The 21,651-nt window shown below is 32.0% G+C and overlaps 1 protein-coding gene and 1 long non-coding RNA gene across 5 annotated transcripts; both read right to left on the bottom strand.

Moving 5' to 3' along the window:
* Nucleotides 1-10,052: 10,052 nt before the first annotated feature.
* LOC115962879 (palmitoyl-acyl carrier protein thioesterase, chloroplastic-like) lies at nt 10,053-14,100 on the bottom strand. Of its 2 annotated transcripts, none has more exons than XM_031081758.1 (6): nt 13,331-14,100; nt 12,767-12,900; nt 11,540-11,653; nt 11,271-11,448; nt 10,964-11,062; nt 10,053-10,597 (listed from the first exon to the last, which is right to left on the bottom strand). In XM_031081758.1, exons 1-6 carry the CDS (start codon nt 13,736-13,738, stop codon nt 10,346-10,348), a joined length of 1,185 nt encoding a protein of 394 aa, XP_030937618.1. In that variant the 5' UTR covers nt 13,739-14,100; the 3' UTR covers nt 10,053-10,345. The 2 variants fall into 2 exon arrangements, with proteins under 2 accessions (XP_030937618.1, XP_030937619.1); XM_031081759.1 differs by having other exon boundaries at nt 10,994-11,062; nt 13,331-14,089.
* A 2,962-nt stretch (nt 14,101-17,062) lies between these two features.
* On the bottom strand, nt 17,063-21,165 carry LOC115965940. 3 transcript variants are annotated; one of them, XR_004086227.1, is made up of 7 exons: nt 20,885-21,165; nt 20,564-20,672; nt 20,371-20,481; nt 18,784-18,876; nt 18,077-18,162; nt 17,635-17,735; nt 17,063-17,399 (listed from the first exon to the last, which is right to left on the bottom strand). It is a non-coding gene; the product is annotated as an uncharacterized LOC115965940 (long non-coding RNA). The 3 variants fall into 3 exon arrangements; XR_004086225.1 differs by having other exon boundaries at nt 20,564-21,165; XR_004086226.1 differs by lacking the exon at nt 18,077-18,162 and having other exon boundaries at nt 20,564-21,162.
* Nucleotides 21,166-21,651: the final 486 nt, after the last annotated feature.

Genomic DNA, 21,651 nt, shown 5'->3' with positions numbered 1-21,651 from the left:
TCTGTCCAAGATTCAAGCTGAAAAGTGCAAGTTCATTAAAGTTCGACAGCTGCTTGATAGATGGCTATCTGTCGAGGTTTAAGAAAAACAGATTTTTAGTTTTGTTTTGACTCTAATCTGTGATTATGTATTTGAGCTTTCTTTTTTCATAACCCTAGACATATAAAAGGATTATTTTAACAGTCATCAATATGGACACAAGTTGCACAAGTGTTGAGCAAAGTTCATTAAAGCTCGACAGATGGCTATTTGTTGAGATTTAAGAAAAACATATTTTTAGTTCTGTTTTGACTCTAATCCATGATTATGTGTTTGAGCTTTCTTTTCTCATAATCCTAGACATATAAAATGATTATTTTAAAGGTCGTCAATATGGACACAAGTTGCACAATTGTTGAGCAAAATTTGTTCAAGTAAATTGTGACTAAAGATAGAATTTGCCCTAGTTCATCGTTCTTGTGTAGAAGTTGCTGTGTTTGTGCACTGTAGGGTTTTGTGATTAAGCATTTTCTGGATTTTCATCGTGTGATGAACTGAAGAACTTTGCAGCCAGCAATCTTTTCTAGTTAATGATTGAAGTTGCGTATTGGGATCCGCGCAATTGGTTAGTCACCTACTGGGAGCTGTGCATTACAAGGAGAGATTGTCACTACAGAACAAGTCCAATTAGATATTGAGGTAAGTGTTCGATTGCAGGTTGGTAGAAGGTACTGAGATTCCTTTACTTGTAACCATTTGTTTTGATAATAGTGGATTCTCGGGAGTGGTGACTTTAAAATCATTCAATGGGGTTTTTTCCGCCTTAGTTTTCCCCATTCGTAAACAAATCAGTGTGTTAATTTAATTTTCGCTGCACTTAGTTTAATTGGTGATTTGTTTATACTACCACGCGTCTGCATGTTAATTTGATTAATTAATAAATTTGGTTAATTAATCAATTAATTCATCACAAGGGATCAATTCGTTTTTGACTTATTAGGTAAAATGAAAGTAATAAGCCAAGATTAAACCATACATATGAAAAAAAAAAAAAAAAAAATTTAAGAATTTGTAAATGCCTAAATGGAATTTTTATTTCTTATCAACCAAGTTGGTGGTCTAGTGGTAAGTCACTTGAGCCAACACAACTTAAGTCGTGGGTTCAAATTTCACCTTACATACCAACAACTTGTCGGTGCTCCTACTATTGTATTGTATGCACAATAAGAGTCTTAGGCCGGGGGAGAGGTTAAAGTGTTACTATAGCAATATTCTTGTAACCATTTTTTTTTTCTACTAAAAAAAATTCTTTATTTCTATAATCCATTAAAACATCTTTATTTTTGCTAAAATGAATGTCAGTTGATAAACCATTTATCTCCTGCACCGAGGGCATAATACCTTACATTAATGTCAGTCTGTATATTTGTGACGTCAGTGAAAGATTCTTTTCCCGTGCCTGTTGCATACTTGTATATCACACCACGCTCTATATCATTACGTGAATACAGAGCTTCTGGATTTGGGACTTTAAAAGAGGTGGTGAACATTTCAATTTGATGGTTTTAGTTCTTGGACCTTAAAGTACTCATGTGACACTATCCTTACGAGAGAATATCTCATACATCAAATATATGTCTCATTATTTAATATTTCATACATTAGATATATGCCTTGATATTTTTATAATGTAAGTTTTATATAATTTAGGGCATATACTGTATATATGTGTGTGTGATGTATGAAATAATTATTGCATAATCAAATCTCAAAATGCTTGGCCTCTCTTTCGAAGTACTGAATTACTATCAATATATATATATATATACTAGGGTTTTAGTTAGTTCAAGTTTTTAATTAACAGTCATATCTTCAAAAAAAAATAAAAAATTAATTAATAATTTTTTATTATTGAATAAAGGATTAATTTTTAATTTTTCTCACATTGTGGCTTCCAATCTCAAGTAATAAAATATCTTGTTGTTAAATAAGAGATTTGAGTTTCAAATCCCACTTACACATTAAATCAATTAGCATCTTAGCCTTGATGAAAATTAAGAACCGATCGATTGGTACTGCCAATATATATACTAGGGTTTTAGTTAGTTCAAGTTTTTAATTAACAATCATATCTTAAAAAAATAAAAAATTAATTAATAATTTTTTATTATTGAATAAAGGATTAAGTTTTAATTTTTCTCACATTGTGGATTCCAATCTCAACTAATAAAATATCTTGTCGTCGAATAAAAAATTTGAGGTTCGAACCTTGCTTACACATTAAATCAATCAATTGGTATTTTAGTCTGATGATAATTAAGAACCAATTATCATGAATTAAACGTTCTAAGTTTGTATTCTATTTAAAAAAAAAAAAAAAAAAAAAAAACTAGCTCACATTTAGCCGAGAAGATTCACCTCACAAATTCTGTTGCATCTGTGGAAGTTATAGCAGCTGTCAAGGCTTTAACTCTTGCACAATACATTGGACTGTCTTCCCTTATTTTGAGGGAGATTCAAAGATAGTCATCAATGCTTCAGAGAGTGAGGCTCTCTCTTTTGAATCTTATGGTCATTTGATTGAGAAAGCTAAAGGCTTAGCTGAGAATTTTTCTACTGTTCAGTTTTTTCATATTAGGAGACATGGTAATTCTGCTGCTCATATTTTTGCTAGACATATGAACGGATTTTTGGTGTAGATAGAGGATGTTCATCCGCATTTTAATGTTGTAATCCTAATTGATATGACTGATTCTCCTCAATAAAATTACAGCATTCTTCTTAAAAAAGAAATAATAATAATAATAATTATGAAACCAACATTATAAATTCAAATCTATCATTTTCGTTGAATAAAAAATTTCTAGAACCGCTTCAAAATTACTTACGCCATCGCAAATGCCGAAAAGTAATAATACTAAAGAAAAAAAAAGCAGTCACACAATATTCAACGTACATGCAAGTATGACATATATATTGGGACTTGCAGCTTGGAAATGGCAAAACCCTATTGGTTGATAGAAGATGAGAGCTACGTGCTGCAAGGAACTGCAACAAACAATTATATTATATGTCAGCATATTTTTGCTTCAATGGTGAAGAAAAAAAGAAAGGTATCATTTCTTTTTGCCTTGCTTTGCTTCTAGAGGTTGAAGTTATCTACTAATCTCAGTTAGCTACTATTATATCCAAGTAGTAAAGTTTTGAAATCCAATGGTTGAAAATGTATAGGCATGGCGGCAAGGGTAGGGTACCAGCAAGCTTCACTTTCGTTGCGGCTGTGTGTCAGAAGCTTGACCCAGATTGTTAGAGTGACAATGATAGGGTGTGGTCATCACGTGGTGGTAGTAACTGGTATCTTTGTCTTGTCTACTTTAGCCAGCCTACGATTGTGGACCATTTTGAATATATATATATATATATATATATATAACAATGGAAATTAATTAAAGAAATATGGACCTATCCTATATGTATAGTCATTCACTATACCAAAATACAAAGGATACGATCAGATATGTTAATGAATAATGATGCCTGTAATGTCTCATATGGATATAATCAGAGATGAGTGTACACAAATAGCAATGCAAGATAGGAAGAAACAAAGAGATAAGATGTTTTGAAGTGATTAAACATTTAGGTAATACTTCTTTTTTGTGTTTTAGTGTAAGGGACTTTAGCCAAAAAGAGTAGATGAGAGCAGTGGGTAAAATTTGGATGTGTTGGTCCTAAATCTAGTTCCAAAGTGAATATTTTAACACTACTTTTAACGTGACTTCGGTACTTGTGAAGTCACAATCTTTCTTGTACATTGTTAAGTGAATCACGGTGGCGTTCATGCAGATATAGTTCTTTTAATTTTTGTTTTTTTAATATAGATGGGTAGATTGTGACGAGGATGAGAAAGTGTGGTTGTTAGTATATGTATGGCACTGGAAAATATGTTATTACTATTTGACTGTTACTTGAACTCTATGGATAGGTTAATTAGAAAATAGAAGTGTAGTAAGGATTCTTATTAGAAAGGAGTTTGGAATTTTAAGGACTCATTGATTCGGGGACCTATTAAGAAAGAGGAATGAGCTTACTAATTAGACATTGGTCGAAGTTACTATGTAAGTTATGTCAATGATGAGATTCACAAATTAATCTTTATGAAAAAAATTTCAAGAGTAACGAGAATCAAGTGTGTGTATATTCCTATTTATTGATTTGAGGGGATTAATTTATGGGGTGTTGTGGCCTTGTGGGTGAGCAGCTTACCCATGAAGTCATGAATGGATCTTGCACTATTCTCTAGGGTCAACCGAGGGAAACTGATCTTAGGGTACATTTCCTAAGGGAAGGGCCTTGTCTTATAGTATTAAATGCAAAGATGATTGTGATTATTGTTCATGCTCTCAACCTAAACTTGTTTTTTCTCATTCTTAAGTAAGTATACGAAATGGACTAAAATGGACCAAGTTGGACTGAATGGATTGAATTGCACCAAAGTGAACTGAATGGACAGAAATGAACCAAAGTAGATTGAAATGGACCGAATTGCATGAAAGTGGGCTAAAAGAACAGAAATGGATCAAAGTGGACCAAAATGGACCACATTGGACCGAATAGACTGAAGTTGACCAAAATAGACTGAAATGGACTAGATAGACCGAGTGAATCGAAGTAGACCAAATAGGCCACGTGGACCGAAATCATGCAACGCATGGGACTACTACTAGTTCATAATTAAAATGTTTGGGAATATTGGTTAGAAAACAAGGAGAATGACTGAGGCAACCAGTTTGTGTATTTAGCTTGACTGTAAAAATTAAGAAGACAATAATAAGAGTGAAACAATTTGTAACAAAATCTGAAACTCAATGGAAATATCAACTTGGATGGAGCAAGGTTGAAAAGTAAGATTTAGACCTAATCCATTTTTATGCAAAAAGGTTTTACCTAACATATGGACGGAGGGCATTAAATCATGCAAGAAAGAAATTCATTACTGTGCTAAAAGTTAGATTAATTATAAAATTAATCTGTAATGACCTAATGATGAAGAAACAGGAATAAAAAACAAAATACCATTGATGACAAAAGGATATATTTTTCTCAATACATAAAAGATAAAGTAAAAGAGGTAAAAATTGTTTTCACTAGCTAGTTGCTTGTCTTGCGCTTGAGTACACTTGAGATTCTGGTACTATGTTGTCATCGATACTGTATAGATTTTCCTTTTATATACTTTTAGGTTGTAGTGCTATATATAATACAAGAATATACAGGAACATAGTCATCACTGCAATGGGTGCTGAACTCAGTACTGTTCATGATTGGCAGGGTTGAGAATGTAGTAACTTCATATAGTCACTCGTGACATGAACAGAAAGAAATGTGACTCGACTAATGATGCAAAAGTACACTTTATTTCTAGTAAAAGATACTTCACAGTGGTGTAGCAAAGAAAAAAGAAAGTAGAAAACAGAAAAAACAATCATAGCTTATCATCATCCAACTGGAATTGTGGATATAGAAGCTGGTGTTGTTCACAAGGAAAGGCCAAAAGAAGATGCAATATATATTGCACCTGTTTTAATCAGAACTTATCACTTTAAAGTTTTGATGGTTCAGAGACTATGCTGTGTAGTGGAATAGTGATAATGCATTTTCTCTTCCCTTGTTCTAAAAGGGAGAAAAAAAGCACTTATCAGTTAATAAATTATAAAAATAGTTAACTAATTTATAGTTTTATTTTTTAAGTTTAGTAGGGTTGTTTGCATTTGTCATGTAAGTTTGATCATTTTTATTTCGGTACACCAAATTTGATTATATTTTTTAAATGGTCATTAGGTCTAGATCTATTTATGTTATAAATATAACCATTAAGAGAGTAAAAAGAGACGTCGTTTTATTAGCATTTAATGGCCAGATGAATCATAGAGATGGACGAAAGGATTATTTTGAAAATAGAACCAAATTTTGTGGACCAAAATGAAAATCACAAACTAATTTAAGGGACCAAAATAAAAACAATATCAAACTTTAAGGATAAAAAAATGTAATTTAGTAAAAAAAGTTATATCCTTATAACATTTCTCTTCGCTTTATATTTTGATAAATTATCACTTGTTTCAAGTAGATGCACAACCTAGATGGGTGGTAGAGTGAAGTAGATTGGGTTCTTTCCTCTCTTCTTTTTTTTTTTTTTTTTTTTTTTTTTTTGAGAAAGGATTGGGTTCAAATTTGAGACCGCTGATTCTGATTCAATGATAAATTATAAAATATCTCAAAATGATAAGTTTTTAGACAATTATTAATTTAATCAATTAACACTTATCCTAATTAACATCCCCTTTTTTTGCACATCCAAATGGAAATTATTAATTAAGCAAAATCTCTTCTCGGAGAAAGGTCATTTTATTTTACTGAAAATATGAACATCTACCACTCCTAGCTAGATATGAATATAGTAGCTATGTCTCACACTCAGATCACTTTGGAGATTATGTTAACTTTTATTGGAATCATCTTGTCATAAAAAAGGGACAACTTATATTTTTCTTTTGAATTTGAAAAAAAAAAAAAAAAAAAAAGTAGTGATCGAGACCATAAAAAGCTAGTGCATTATGTACTCCATCTGACTGGAAACTCTTATTTTATTAACTCATTATGCTTCTTAGGGTTGGGATCTTTTGGAACATGTGCAATACTGAGATGGAAAAAATATTATACATCTATGTTCATAATTTATTTTATTTATATCTGTCTGCTATACAAGAACTAAAAAGATCCTGACCTCGAACTTGTTCCACTATAAAAGAATGGATGTAAGGCCTTGATAATTAATAAAATATTATGCTAGCCATAATTGTTTAGCATGATTTTTGGTTTTTAGTATTATATTATGAGAGAAAAAGGACAATACTGAGACGTAATTCTCAATTATTTTAGGGCATGTGTCTTCTCAAAGTGTGGTTGGATGAGAATTCATTGGATGGATATATATAGGACATGATATGATTGTGGATTTCAATTAACTTAATTTAAAGTCTCTAGTTGAATAAGAGATCTGGAGTTCAATCACTGTTTACACCAAAAACTTATTGTTGTTTTGATTTAATGGTAAAAAGTAAAATCATATAAACGAATGGCTAATACATAAGTTGAAACTCTATAAATAAAAAAATATTAAAAAAAAAAAAAAAAAAAGTAATGATGTGATTCTTTAATGGTATTATTATTATTATAATTGTTATCTTGGTTCTAATGCATTTATGAGAGTCTTCATTCCACTCATTGATTAAGTTCTTTGACGGGATATTCACGTCAAAATCCTCTCAATCTTCGTTGACGAATCAAGAAAAATATGATTTGGTGGACGGTGGAGGAAGAGGAAGCCCACATGTACGTACAGTTCCTCCATTGTAGCCACCCAAAGTTAGGACATTATTTTTTTTATTTTTTTTATTTTTTTTTTTGAGGAAAGTTGGGACATTAATTGAGGATAAAATTAATGGTACATATATGGTGGTTGATCCAATATCCATCATGTGAGGTTCAAGTTACCTCCTAATCATCACCAATTCCTTTAATTATTGTCATCATCGATCTTCTAGGTTTTTCTTTGCTCAAAAGGAAAATTCATGGGTTTGAAATTTGGCCATTTGGGCAAAGTAGGCCCATGTTGGGCCTTAATTTTAATTATCCATAAATAAACTCTCACTAATGATAGACTCACTTAAGCATGATGCTCAACACATGCCACATGATCAATAATTTCTTGATTCTTGCCCAAAATTACTTTTTTTTTTTTTTTTCACCCTAATCTTTTAAATTTTATTTTTAATGTTCCTGCAACTATCAATTTGCTGAATTATCTGAAAAGTTTAAGCTATTTAAGAAATGATAAATGTAATTATTTAGCCACAATTCTAACGCACTCCTAATACAGGGTTTTACACAATTTTAAATGGGATAGAGTTTGAACTTAGAATCACTTTCTCTATTACCACGACAAATTATTGATTTTCTAAAGAACTTAAGTTATTTATTTTTTTTTATGAGAAAAACTTATGTTATTGGGAAATAGTGAATCCTTACCCTTAATTATTTAATCATTGTAACTAACGATGGTAATTTCATAATTACACTTAATGCTCATCTCATTTAATGCCCAATTTAGGTGATATATGTCAAATTAATACAACTTTTTTTTCTTTCAAACTAGAGTGTCAAATCTCAATTGAGCAAATAAATATTTTGAGGAGACATTATAAATGGGATCAAAATTTAAATCAAGTAGCATATTCTTCCTTACGGTAAAATTTTGGGTATAATATTTTTAGTGCAGTACACTAAATTCCCTAATAAAATTCAAACATCTGATTTTATTAACCAATAAAACACAAAAAAAAAAAAAATTATAATTTCCACAAACAATTAAATTCAATGCAATTACATGCTTTAATATAAATGTGAAATTTAATGTACTGACTCTAAGCTATTGTAAATAAAGTTTACATTTTTCCTTGTTTTTTTTTTCCTTCCTAGTGTACCACACGGGACACACTCCATTATAATTGGTTTTCAACTTTCAACTTTCAACTTTCAATCACAAATTATGAGAACTTTAGCCCAATCATTATCAAAGGTATGCTGGAATGGGCTTGTTATGGATTAAGTCGTGTGTCACATCCGCCTACGTGTTCAGAACATCGCCATCCCAAAAGTATGACCTTTTTTTTTGCAAGGAAGTAATTGAAACCCAAAGAGTGGCCTACCCTATACGACACCCATGGATAGGTAGGTGAAAAGCTTGATTGACTTGAAGCTAACCCACTTAGCCGAAAAGGTAGACCCTTAAATCTGTACAGGTTGGGCCGGCCCTAGTATTTTTTTGCTGGGCATGTTACACTTGGTGCAGGACTATATATTACTCTATTTTTTCTTTTTTGCTTTATGTTACACTTGGTGCAGGACTATATGGACAGTTCAACTATGAAAGGACAGAGAAGGTAAAAATGGGCATATTTTAACGATTCATCATTATCCACTAAAAAGTAGAACTTGATGTTGTCCAACAAAGAATTAGAATATGGGAATGTAATGTATATCATCAATGGATAACCTTGATCCTTTTAGAACTATACGTGTATGTGAAGAGATCTGATAGATAAAAACACTTTTAGTAAGAGCAATAGTTAAAGTTGTGTTAAAGTATTCATGTTAACTTGTGTAAAAAAATGTGCTTATTTTAGCATAAGAACCTACTTTTTCTATTATACATACTTTTCAAAACATTATGTGTTTGTTTGGTTTGCGCGTCCGGATTATTTTTTAAATTTTTTTAAGCTAGTGCCTATTGCATCCCATGAACAGTGCAATAGGCATGTGAACAATAATTTTAAAAGTGAACAATAATCGGAAAATGATTTTTTATTGTTTTCAGTTTTCAGATTTCAGTTTTCAGCAAAATAAGCGATATTCAAATGCACACTATATATCAAATTATCTATTTTACACTATATTACATTAAAATATCAAATTTTCTAGATTGTTTTGATTATTTCTTTTTCTTCCCACACAATAATTACTATTCACTCTCTTCTTTCGTCTCAAAATACGTAAAAAAAAAATAAATGAAAAATAAATAGTGTTAGTGTAAATTTACACAATTATTATAATAAATTTTCAAATTTACATAGTTTTAACTTGACTGATGTGAATGATTTTGAGGCTTGAAATATGTAAAATTGTTACCTTTTTCTGTTTTGCATTGTCAATGCAAATGCTCTTAAATGTTTATCATTTAAATGAGAGAAGAGACATTTAGAACATCCTGGTTCATTTTGTTAATTGGCTACAGTTTGGGCTCTTCAGGATTGAGGCCTAGCTACATCAGAAATTGTTATATTCCCAGGCCCAGTTTAATTTCATTTTGTGCTAGAAATCTCAAGCTGCTATCTGCAACACACGTTAAAATTGTGCACAGAACTAAATAAACTATGAGAAAACACATTTGCATCTTGGCTCCATTTTGACTATCATTAACAATTAATTAATAATGATGAGGAAGCTAGATATTTCACAACAAATCTGCTTTAACTTCATTAATAATGTTCAGTTTCTCAGTGTAATGCTGAGAAAATGATTGAAATAGCAAGTTCTTTGTAAATGTTTCATCTTTCATGCCTAGAAGAATCTGTGCTTCTAATCAATACTTTTTTTTTTTTTTTTGGTGGTTCAAACTCTTCACCAATGAAATATATCAACAAATGGGAAACAAAATCGTAATGCGGAAAATGAAAAATAAAGAACAAAAAATGAAATAAAAATAAACATGAAGAGAGAGTTGGTGCACATGAATGAGATCATATCACTCTTGCTGTTTTTGTTTAGAATGCCATTTTGTTCTTGCCCTCACTATCTCTGCCTTATCAGCTAGCATTCGAAGCAGATGTGTGAATTCTAAGTCTGGTCTGCGATTGTTGTAACTATTTGAATCTTCAGCTAGAGTTTCTGATGAAGTAGTCAAGGACTCAAGCAAATTTGATTGCCGGCATTCACGGCGGTACTCAAGAGTCATGCTTGTGAGATCATAGTTTTCTAGGACATTTATTGGCACACTCTGCAAATAAAATAGCAAATTGTAACTTGTAAGTACTTTATATCTTAGGAAAATGCTAAATTTTTTATCAATTTATTACAAAAAAACTTACAAACTGCCATGTAGCTACCAAATTGAGCTACCTAAGGTGCAAAATGTTAACAATCGTGAAGTTGATTATATTCTTTTTCGCTACTTCGAGATCACTTTCATATCACATTTGCTTCTTCTTTTAAACCAAGGAATTTTTATCAATGAATGGTGTTTTAATTTCACATTTACAAAACAATCAATTTTAATCACTACATATGTTTTAATATTATTTTTAAATCATTAAATTCACTATTTCCTAACTACTTATTTTACCATAATATTCTAACAACATACAGTTCGTTGTGTAGGGTGATTGCGTAGTACCTCCAGAATCCATCCGATATATTTCACGTTGTTTACATGCTGATTGGCATCCATGTCACTCCATCTTGGCTGGATTTCAAGAGAGAAAAAATCAGTGCAATTCATTCCCAAATATGATGACAACAACCAAATTTTAGTCACAAAATTTTGGGGTTGGCTATGGATGCTCAATAGACTAATCAAAGTCAAGCATCTCCTAGACTCCTATTACATTCCGTGTATAGAGCTTATGTTGCTTTAGACAAATGTTAATGAAATCAAATGAGTATATACTTACAGCTAAACCTGATCGGATTCTCTCTGCAGTTTTATCAGTAAGCTTGTCAATCTTTTCGTTGTCATTTTTTTCAGGGGCAATTGCAAGTCTGTTTAGATAAAATGGGATCACCTCTTCTCTCACTGGTTCAGGTATTTTAGATAACCTTCTTGTTTCTTGGTTCATGATCACCCAAGTGCTGCATGGAGATAACAAAGGATAAACGAGTTAAGTACTTAAAAGACTATCACCATACATGTGGAGGGGGTTGCAACCTAAAGATGCTGCACCTTGATGCCCTAGTTATGATCTCTTGGGTGTGGTAATCTCGGATTATCCAATCCCTACGCATTCCATTTTTTCCAGCAGCATCCACCCAAGTATCAATCTCAACAACATCTCCCCTGTCACATTCCAAAATTTTTACATCAGCTTGTGTGGAAGAATGAACTAAAACACTAAATTTGAAGACAAAACAATATTGAGAATCTCTAATGAATGAGCAGATGCTACATTTTTGTTTTAAGTCGGTTCATTATTTAGTAGAGAGTAAAACAAGCACAAAATAAATTAGACACCGATTAAGTCATTAGCAAACGTTTGTGCAAGATTTTCTTGCGTGATTGTTTCTTTTATATGATGAGTTTTGAGGAGTGTATATGTAGATTTGTAAGCATATCTCCTTAAATATTTCTGCAATATATTCTAGCTAATAGGTTGTTGGCTTTGTGGAGTCTAGTTTTGTTTGATTTGGTTTGACAACCCGACTTGACCCGGATAATGTTGCGTGGTTTTTAATAGGATATTTTTTGAGGCTTAGTCCATGGAGCGAAAGCTTGAGCCAAAAAAAATCTTTTTTGGCCTGTTTTGTATAGAAAATGCAATTTTGTGATTAGGGTTTTATTGTGTTGTCGTCGTGTTTTTTGAGCGAGAGGAAAAACTGTAGCCGCACTTTGTATTTTTTCCCTAATAATAATGAAATCTCTGTAACTTCGTGGACGTAGGCAAATTGCCGAACCACGTAAATATTGTCTCATGCGTATGATTGTTTTTTCTTTGGTGTGCATTTTCTCTATTTTTTTTGTTTTTCACAGGTTGGGATTTCGGTTAAATTCCCTACATAAGTTTCTTCTTATAATGTTTTGAGGAGTGCTATATCATTTCATTTCCTTTTTTTTGTTTTGATAAGTGAGTTTGGGCCTCAAGGAATGGGAAAATGGAGATTTGAACTAGTGACTTCTACTTCAAGAAACATGGTTCCTAGACAATTGTGCTCCCCCCGCCGGGGATAATTTCCTCCTTCAATGTTATAGGCCCAGTGGTAAAAGATACAGTGACTGAGATTGTTTATGAAAAGTGCCTTTCAGAAGTTTATATGAACATATAAAGCAGGCCTACTATCTTAGCTCATATATATATCCATTGTTTGACTTGTTTCTTCACTGTAAATCCATGCCAAAGTGAAATTTCCACATAGTTGGGAGATTGTTGTAGTACAATAGGAAGATTATACATACCAGGAGCTATATCTCTGCACTTGAATGTGTATACGTGTGACAACCCAAATTAGTTTCCTAAGGCTCATTTCTCGGGTAGCACCAAAGCCATTTCCAGCAAGGCCAGAGCTTGTCACATGATTCAGAGCTGTCTCCTGCACTCATTGCAGATATTGTTTAGTGCAAAATACTATGCACTCATTGCTGTATTAATAACATCATTTAGCACATTCAATGAGTACAATTTTTAGTTCAATTTATTTGATTCCAGAGATGAAATGGACATTATTTTGGCCATTGGACTTGCATGGAACCAGGTAATATTGAGTTATAGACTCTACAAATAAGCAAAACCTTAAACTATAGAAACTAATGTGTGACCAACCACAAAAAATAATTTAAACGAGTACTTTAATATAATGTTTAAGTGACCAGTTATATTCATTAGCATGTCAGTTTGTGAATTTTTTGTGGTAAAATTGGTAGTAACATTAGCCTTTTTCTAAACAAAAATCATATTGATGTCTTTCAAGACCCAAAAAAATTTCCACACAGACAATGAGTTTTATGCAACCATGAACCAACCTGAAGGAGATTCATTAGTGTTTCCATGGTGGCAGTTTTGTCTGGCCCAATCTCATAAGACCTGATAATGAATGTCTGTCTATAAACAAACCGTTCCTCCACAAACCTTCCGAGCAAGATTGAATGAAGGGGTGCATCAACACCACTTTCTTTGTGAGGCTCACTAATCTTATTACCTATAATTGCAGCCTCTCCCACATAAGTCCCATTCACCTTTCTTCCATTGATGGTATCTACGTTCAGAGGACTAGTACCACTCGCTACCACGGAGAAGCTTCGTTTCTTTAGCTTGATCGAATTTGTATTCCTCCGAGGATAAAAAACCGCCTTGGTCACCCCCAAATTCTTCTTCTCTACCTTGCAAAAAGGCTCTTGAATGTGTACTATAGCATTGCACGTTGCAGCCATTGATGTATCCTGGCTAATTGTACATTAGTTTCTTGGTGAAAAATTGGAAGCAAAATATGAGTTTGGAACTATAAGGTGGTGTTGCTTCTGTCTCATGTTACCTTCTTGAAGACATTTAATTTTCAATATATTGGTAGGTGTAACCAATTTGGAAAGAATTGACTAGTGTCAGACATAACGGGAGAAAGGGAAACCTATACGATTTGTTAAAGACATTTATGTGAAGAATAATGAATAATGGAGATTGAAGTTTGCAGCTCAACTACTTTAATGGTGGGGGAGAAAATGTAGAGGTATTTTTCTCAAAGCTTACACGCAAATGTAGAGAGATATTTGAATGGCCTTGTTGCATGGTTTTGTATGGAAGTGTTTAATAATAGGTAACTTATTTGGGTGATAAAAAGGTAGATAAATAGTTAAAGAGTACCACTCATTGTGCTAGGAAAAAGGGATGCCTCTAGCGATTAGAGTGGTTCAGAATCAGATCCGTGAGAAAATAAGAGTTGGTAAACCTTATTTTAGGTCATCTATCTACCAATAATTAATGCAGCACCTTTTTATTGTTGAAACTTGAGAGAGGCTTGTACCTAGTAATTGTAGAATAATAGCTTGATCTATGATAATCATTAATTGTAAAATAATGATAGTGAGGTTTTTGGCTGGTAGACCATTGTGTTGTGACATTGTGACTAATAAGAGCATTCACAGCAGTGGAATTATATTTTTAACTATTTAATATCACAAAAAGTTACTTTATTTATTTTATCTATTCACATACTGCAGCAGTGAATCTATTTTAACTTTCAATACAATAAAATAATATATCTACTACAATAAAATAATACATCCCACTAAAAAAAAAACACCACAAATATTCTAACCAGTAGTGTGAACACAAAATATATATGTATATATATTTTTTTACCTTTGAGCTACAGTGCACAGCTAAAAATAGTTGTGCACTGTAGCTGAGAAGCCAAATTTTTTTGCTATAGCTCCACTGCTACAATTCCAAATAGCTTTTTAGTGGTACTAAAAATAGTTTTTTTTAGCTTTTTAGCACTACTGCTACAAGTGCTCTATAGTATTTGATTGTACTACACAACCGACGAAGGGAAGGAAGGCCTACCATCTGCCCTTGAAAGCTGGATGGTTTCTTGAGGGTGTGAAAAATCACCTATTGGAGTTGAAGAGCATTGCGTAAATATTATTATAGAATTTTATGAGAAATTAATTGATTTAAAAAAGATTGACCATTGATTAAACTTTACGAATAGTAACATACTAACAATAATTTAGACAAAATTATACTTTTGTCTCTTATAGTTTAAGATTTTTTTTTTTGGTCTCTAAAATTTGATAATTTTCATTTTAATCCATAAAATTTGATTAGGTTTTAAAAATGGTCTTTTCATTCATCTCCATTAGTGATGTATGTGATAAATGGTAAATAAGCTTATATATGTGACAACTTATATGACATATTAGTTTTAAAAATACATTTAAGCAAATATATATCAGAGAAAACTAGGCTGCCTTCAATATAAAAGGAAAAAAAAAAAATTGTTAAAATTGTGGTTAAATGATTAAATTCATTATTTCCTAATAGTTTAAACTTTTGAGACAATTGATAATTTATCATAATATTAGAGTAGAAGATTTTGTGTTCAATCATTGTCTCCACTATTTTTCCCATTTAAAATGTTAAAAAAAAAGAAAAGAAAAAGAGAAGGAACAAGTGTTGTGGGTATGACCATGGAGAGAGAGAGAGAGAGAGAGGAGGGTTATTTTGAAAATAGAATCAAATTTGGTGGGCCAAAATAAAAATTATCAATATTCAAAGACTAAAACAAAAACAACCCAAAGTTTAAAGCAAAAGTGTAATTTAGTTAAGAAGCTATCTCTAATCTACAAGTGAAATTGGTTGGATTTTTTAAATTATCCTAAACACAACCCATTGATAAAGCTAGCATTAATGTAGTGTTAAACTCCCAACTTCTATAACTCAAATATGGGTAATTTTAGAACTTGTCACTCTCGACCCATAGGTGGTCTAGTTGGCCATTGGATGAACTACTTCTAGAATTAAACAAATGTGTGATGGGCCCGATTATGTCGGACAGCTTATAGTTGTTTGGGCTACTCTTATTAATATTCTATTAAACAACCAATCCTTAGCAGGGATATATGAAGAATGTACTGTCTAATTAGCCCCTTCAGAGATAGCTCACGCCATGCGGCCAACCAATCATCTTGCTCACTTGGATGACCCATTCCAAGGTTGCTTTAGACCCCATGCAATGTTCTATAAGAAAAGAAGCATAGGAATACAAACAATTTCACTTCTTCTCACCCTTCCCCTCCCCCTCTAATTTGGATATAATATTCCATGGCTTTTTTTTTTTTTTTATCTCTATAACAAGTTAAAACGATTTTAGGTGGGAAAATTTAAAAATACAATAAAATCATAATAAATAATTTGATTTGAACCAAGCATAGGTAACTCATAATCAAGCAGAAGAATAGCTTGCTAGGAAAGAGTAACCTCAATCCAATTAAGACCAACTAGTGATGATTGGTTAAGGAGACTTCGATGGTTAAATTATTAAACTAGTTGTAGAAATGAAAGTGGCATAATAACAACATTTGGAGCTTAAAACCTGGTAAAGTGGAATGATTGAGTATTAATCTAGAAAGGCAAAAATAGATTTAGCAAGAAATCCCCCTAAATTCAGGTTGTAGGCTTGCTAGATGGTTGTTCCCTTAAGTTGGTTAAGAGAATGTGTGTAAAGGCAACAACCCCTAAACTAAATAGCAAGTGGATGGAACATGTCCAATAATATTAAATACAATGTAATTGGTGAGATGTATTAAATGCTAATATGAAGAAGGTTAGTGGCGCTTTGCAATCAGATACATTATATATATATATACACACTACAAGAAAGTTTGCTATTTTTAATGGTTGAAAACGTCGAAAAAAGTATTAGAAACTGTCGAAAAAAGTATTTTCGACGGTTTAAGTGACCGTTGAGAACCGCTACTAAAAACTATGTCGAAACTTTTTTTTTACACCCTATGTGACTGTTGAAAAATGTGATTCACCTTTATCAACAATTATTAAACGTCGAAATATTATTGAAAACTGTTGAAATATATGTTGTTTTGAGATAAATTTCAACAGTTTGTAACCGTTGAAATAAGTATTTTAAATTTTTTTTAAAAAAAAAAAAAAACCTAATTTGGATGCAGTCCTTCGCTTGATCCAAATTTAATAACCTGATTCAAAATATAAACATAAACATAAACACAATTGTGCAATTCCAAATTAAACTCCATTCTCATATAAAAACTAAAGCACCAACATAATTTTTTTAAGTATTCAAATAGTTCCAAGTTTTCAAAATGGCTAATTAAAAGAAAAAAAAAATTAAAAACCACTGTGCTCCATCAATTATCCTCAAGTAACATATTTATGGAGAAGTGTCACTTTCCAACAAGAAGGCTAGGCCCATGACAAAAGCTAGTATCATTGAAAAAAAGATGATGCATCCTTTCTTCATGTACTTCCCTATAGAGGACACCCCATCCCTCCAATATTTTCCTTACTCATAAAGCACATACATCCAATTTAACAAGTGCATATCCACCCAAGGACAACCTGTAAACCACATAAAATTGGGTAAGACTTAAGTAAGGAGCTACCTAAATTTTATTAACTGTGTGTATCAAAAAGTCAAGGCCCAAAGGTAAAAAATTGAAATTAAGAGTATAGACAGACTAAACACCAATAATATCATAACTTGGCCAAAAGATAAAAACATAAAAAAGGAAGAATTGAAACATCTATCTTTAACATAACTGTCAAGTCCAAGTTAAAAAATTGCAACACTTACATAAATGGCACCTGGTGGGTCCTGAACCCTTGACCCCACCATCCACAATGCTTTTACAAGAGGAGGTTCCATTTGAGCTAGAGCTCATTGGCATGAACATCCTATTGAATATCAAAGAAACCAATAGGCAAAAGGAAGATGTGTGGAAGTCCATACACGCATGAAAATAAGTTATAGATATTTACTTCAGTATAAATCCATGCATATAACATTGATGCAGACACCATTACAACAAGGGAAACCAAATTAGAGTATTAGATTTCACACACCATTTGGAGCACCCCACCCCCCACCTCCTCTCTTCTTTTATTTTCATGGAAACAAATCAAGTTTAGAGTGAGTAAAACTCAAGTATACAAACAAGCACTAACTACTAGATACTGTGTGTGTGTGTGTGAAGAGAGAGAGAGAGAGAGAGACTTGAGGAACAGAAGGTTCATACCATACTAATCCAAGAGCTATAGTAAATAAGATAGTTGAGATAAGTTCTTGCGTAAAACGTGATTTGTTTGAGACTTTAGGTTCAACCTAGTAGGAAAAACAACTCTTATTAAGTTGAATTTATAATTAAAAGAAGAAAAAAAGTCAGCAAGTATATAATAAATCTCAAACTTTGGCTTTAGTCTCAAATTTGACCTTGAAGTGTCAATTGCATCAGTATCAACCTTATAGTTTCAAATTGTTTCAATCTGGTGAGTCTCACGTTAACTAAAAATAATGGAAGACCACATAAGTTGTACTTAGGACCTATTAGAGCACCACAAAAACACTCCATGTAAATTGAAGGTGGTATTTTGAAGCCAAATGAGCTCACAAATATATTGGTGAGTAAAAATGTCAAAAGTTTTTTACCGTTCAAATAGGTATTAATTGCACCTTATCTGAGATTTCATTACTTTCACTGAGTTTCCAAATTGAAACAATCTTGGAACTATCAAGTAAACATTGATGCAACTGAATTTTAGGATTTAATCTGAACCAAGGTCAAACTCTAGGGTTTTATGATATAATTACCCCCCCAAAAAAGAAAAAGAATACACACACACACACATATCAATCTTTCAACAGATGATCAAGGTTTATGCTAAAATTAGCCAATGAGGCCTATGTCCTGCCAATATGACTCAAAATTTTTGTATAAAATCTTACCATCACAACATGCAATAGTTGCTTCTCAAATATGCCAGGGTTTGAAAAGGGATCGTCCAAGTTGCCTGATGCTCGCAGCTTCAACTCTTGCAACTACATTTATAAAGTTAATCATTAGTTGAATTTCAATGATGAAAGAGACTGGTTTAAGAGAGTTGAATGAGGATCTAGATCTGCATTGCAAAACATGGATTAAAACAAACAAAAAAACATAGAAAGTTCATTTGAGTAGTCTCAAATACAAGATTTGGCATCTCAAAACTCATGTACCATAATAATTAGCTAATATTGACATTGCAGAATGATAAAAAAATTTCCTTCATTTCTCTTACATTAACATTATATACATTCTTTTTTATTAATTAACCATTGTCAGCTAAATGTGTGCATTTCATAAATATCAACTATATCCATTTGATATATGAGATCATGCAAAATAAGTTTTTATTTTATTTTTTATTTATTTAAATTGGTAAATTACTTACGCACCCAATGGGTCTTGAACCCACGACCTCATCCTCCACCTAGAACTTATAAGGGGAGGAGGTGCTAATTGAGCTAGAGTTCATTGGCAGTAAGTTTTACATTATCATAGGCTCACACACACTTAGTTGGTATTAGACCATTTTATAATTTTCATTATCTTTGTTCTTAGTGATACACTATTTGGTTATATGTTACATCAAATGCATATTACTCCACATATACATAAAATGATTGATTGCTATGTTGCAACTTCTTAATTTATTTTCAATGATGTTGAATATTTCAATAAGATGAGTTTGTTATTTACAATGTAGAATGCAATATAGGGTGATAAGTTATGTGATACCAATCTCCTAACTTCTAAATTATATTAGAAGACACACATATAACTATATAGAATATTTGTACTTGATGGGATGACAAAAAGGTAAGGAAGATCAGTTCAGACTTCAAAGCGAGTACTGAGGTTGTAAACCCGTGATTCAATTAATTCTTGTGGCTTGCATCACTAGATACAACTCATACAAGTAACATTTGCACCACGAGATACAACTCATACAAGTAAAAATTTTTTAATAAGTATTTCACTAGAAAAAGAATAACATCTTTAGTCCTTAACCAAAACAGAACCAAAAAATTGGAAATTACAAATATAAATAGACGAGGCTATACCCCCATCTACATCATAGCACGATGAAAACTAGGACTACAGACCAATCCCCGATTAGAAAACAAACATGTTATGCACTACATCATCAAAATATAACTCTTCCTATAAAAGGACATTCACCTACAGCTCCAACGCCCAAACAGCAGACGACTACACGAGACCAAATTCCTCATAAAGTCAATTCTTTATACGCCACTGACACTAAGCCGAAAGGGAGGCACCAACACCACAATCAATCAAATTAACATCTTCATATGCATTTTCAATCACTTTCAACCATCCCCCTTTCTCAAAATCCAAATTCGATCCACGTCCACTCTTTTACTAACTTACCCCACTTCTTCTCCTCCCCCACAAAAATATCTATAATTAAGAAAACTAATCACCATCATTATTACAACACATTATATAGAGGATTACAGATTACAAACCTCATAAGCATTTACAAAACTTTCCTTCGATTGAAGTAAGCTTTGTATAGTTCCCTTTAATTCCTTTTGCTTGTTCTAGAGCAAAGCATTGTCATTCTGAAGATAACTCACCTATTAAAAGAAAATTCCTATTACTAACAATAACTTTATATTTTTTATCACAGGCATTTCATCGAGCAGGTTGAGCGCAAACCTTTCGTTCCAGCTTTTGCCGCAATTCATTAGAAGAAGCCAACTCTGCTTACAATTCTTGTAACTTTCTGCCATTTTCCTCATAAAGTCCTTAACCAATGCAAATGCACCTGCAATCACATTGAAAGCACGCAATACACAAAACTACTAATTCAATTTTGACATAGCATTTCAAATTCAAGAACAAAAACCACAAAAGTTCAAAATACTCAAAGCGAATAACAGAGTATGGATGAAATTCGAGTCCAAGCAAAAACAAACTGATCAGAAATAAGTTTTTAAAACTACGAAATCGAGAGAAATAGAAAAAAAAAAAAAAAACCTAATCGAAGGGTTTGGATAGGGAAAAGTGTGAATATTTGAATGTAATAGTATCGGCTTGGTGAAATCAATTCGATGGCGATGAACTTGATGAGGAAATCAAAACGAAAATCATAAAAAAAGGAAAAAAAAAAAAAAACCTAGTCAAGAACTTTGTTTGGTTGCCTAGAGAATAATAGAAAAATAGAAAGGTTTTGAAATTGATTAATAGCCATGACCGCAACGAGAGAGAGAGAGAGAGAGAGAGAGAAGGATAAAAAAAAAAATCATAAAAAACACTGTACAATCTATATAAGTTCAGTGTTTTATTTTCAACATTTTATAACTGTTGATAAAATATTTAATTTATTTTTTTCCACATTTATCCGACTGTTGATATCACTTTTCTCTATTTATTTATTTTTTTTAACACCTATTTCAACAGTTTTGGTGACTGTGGATTTTTTTTTAACACATGTTTAAACAGTTATATCAACTGTGGAAATAAATATTTGAATTTCTTTACTATTTTTCAACAGTTATGAATAACTGTAGAAGTTGATTTGTTTTTATTAACATTTTTTAGTGACCGTAGATAAAAATATGTTAAAAAAACTCAAGTTTATTGTAGTGATATATGTGTGTGTATAAAAGATCTTAAATAAAAATATGTAATTTGCTTATACTAAAAATTGGTCGGTGTTTTGGGATTGTAATTCAATTGGTCAGAGCACCACTTCTTTTAAGGATGTTTGTTTCGTTTGTACTATGTGACAAACCAGAAGAAAG

The sequence above is a fragment of the Quercus lobata genome, chromosome 10 (assembly GCF_001633185.2).
Source record: "Quercus lobata isolate SW786 chromosome 10, ValleyOak3.0 Primary Assembly, whole genome shotgun sequence".
NCBI classification, from domain to species: domain Eukaryota; kingdom Viridiplantae; phylum Streptophyta; class Magnoliopsida; order Fagales; family Fagaceae; genus Quercus; species Quercus lobata.
This window is presented reverse-complemented; position numbering and strand designations above follow the sequence as displayed.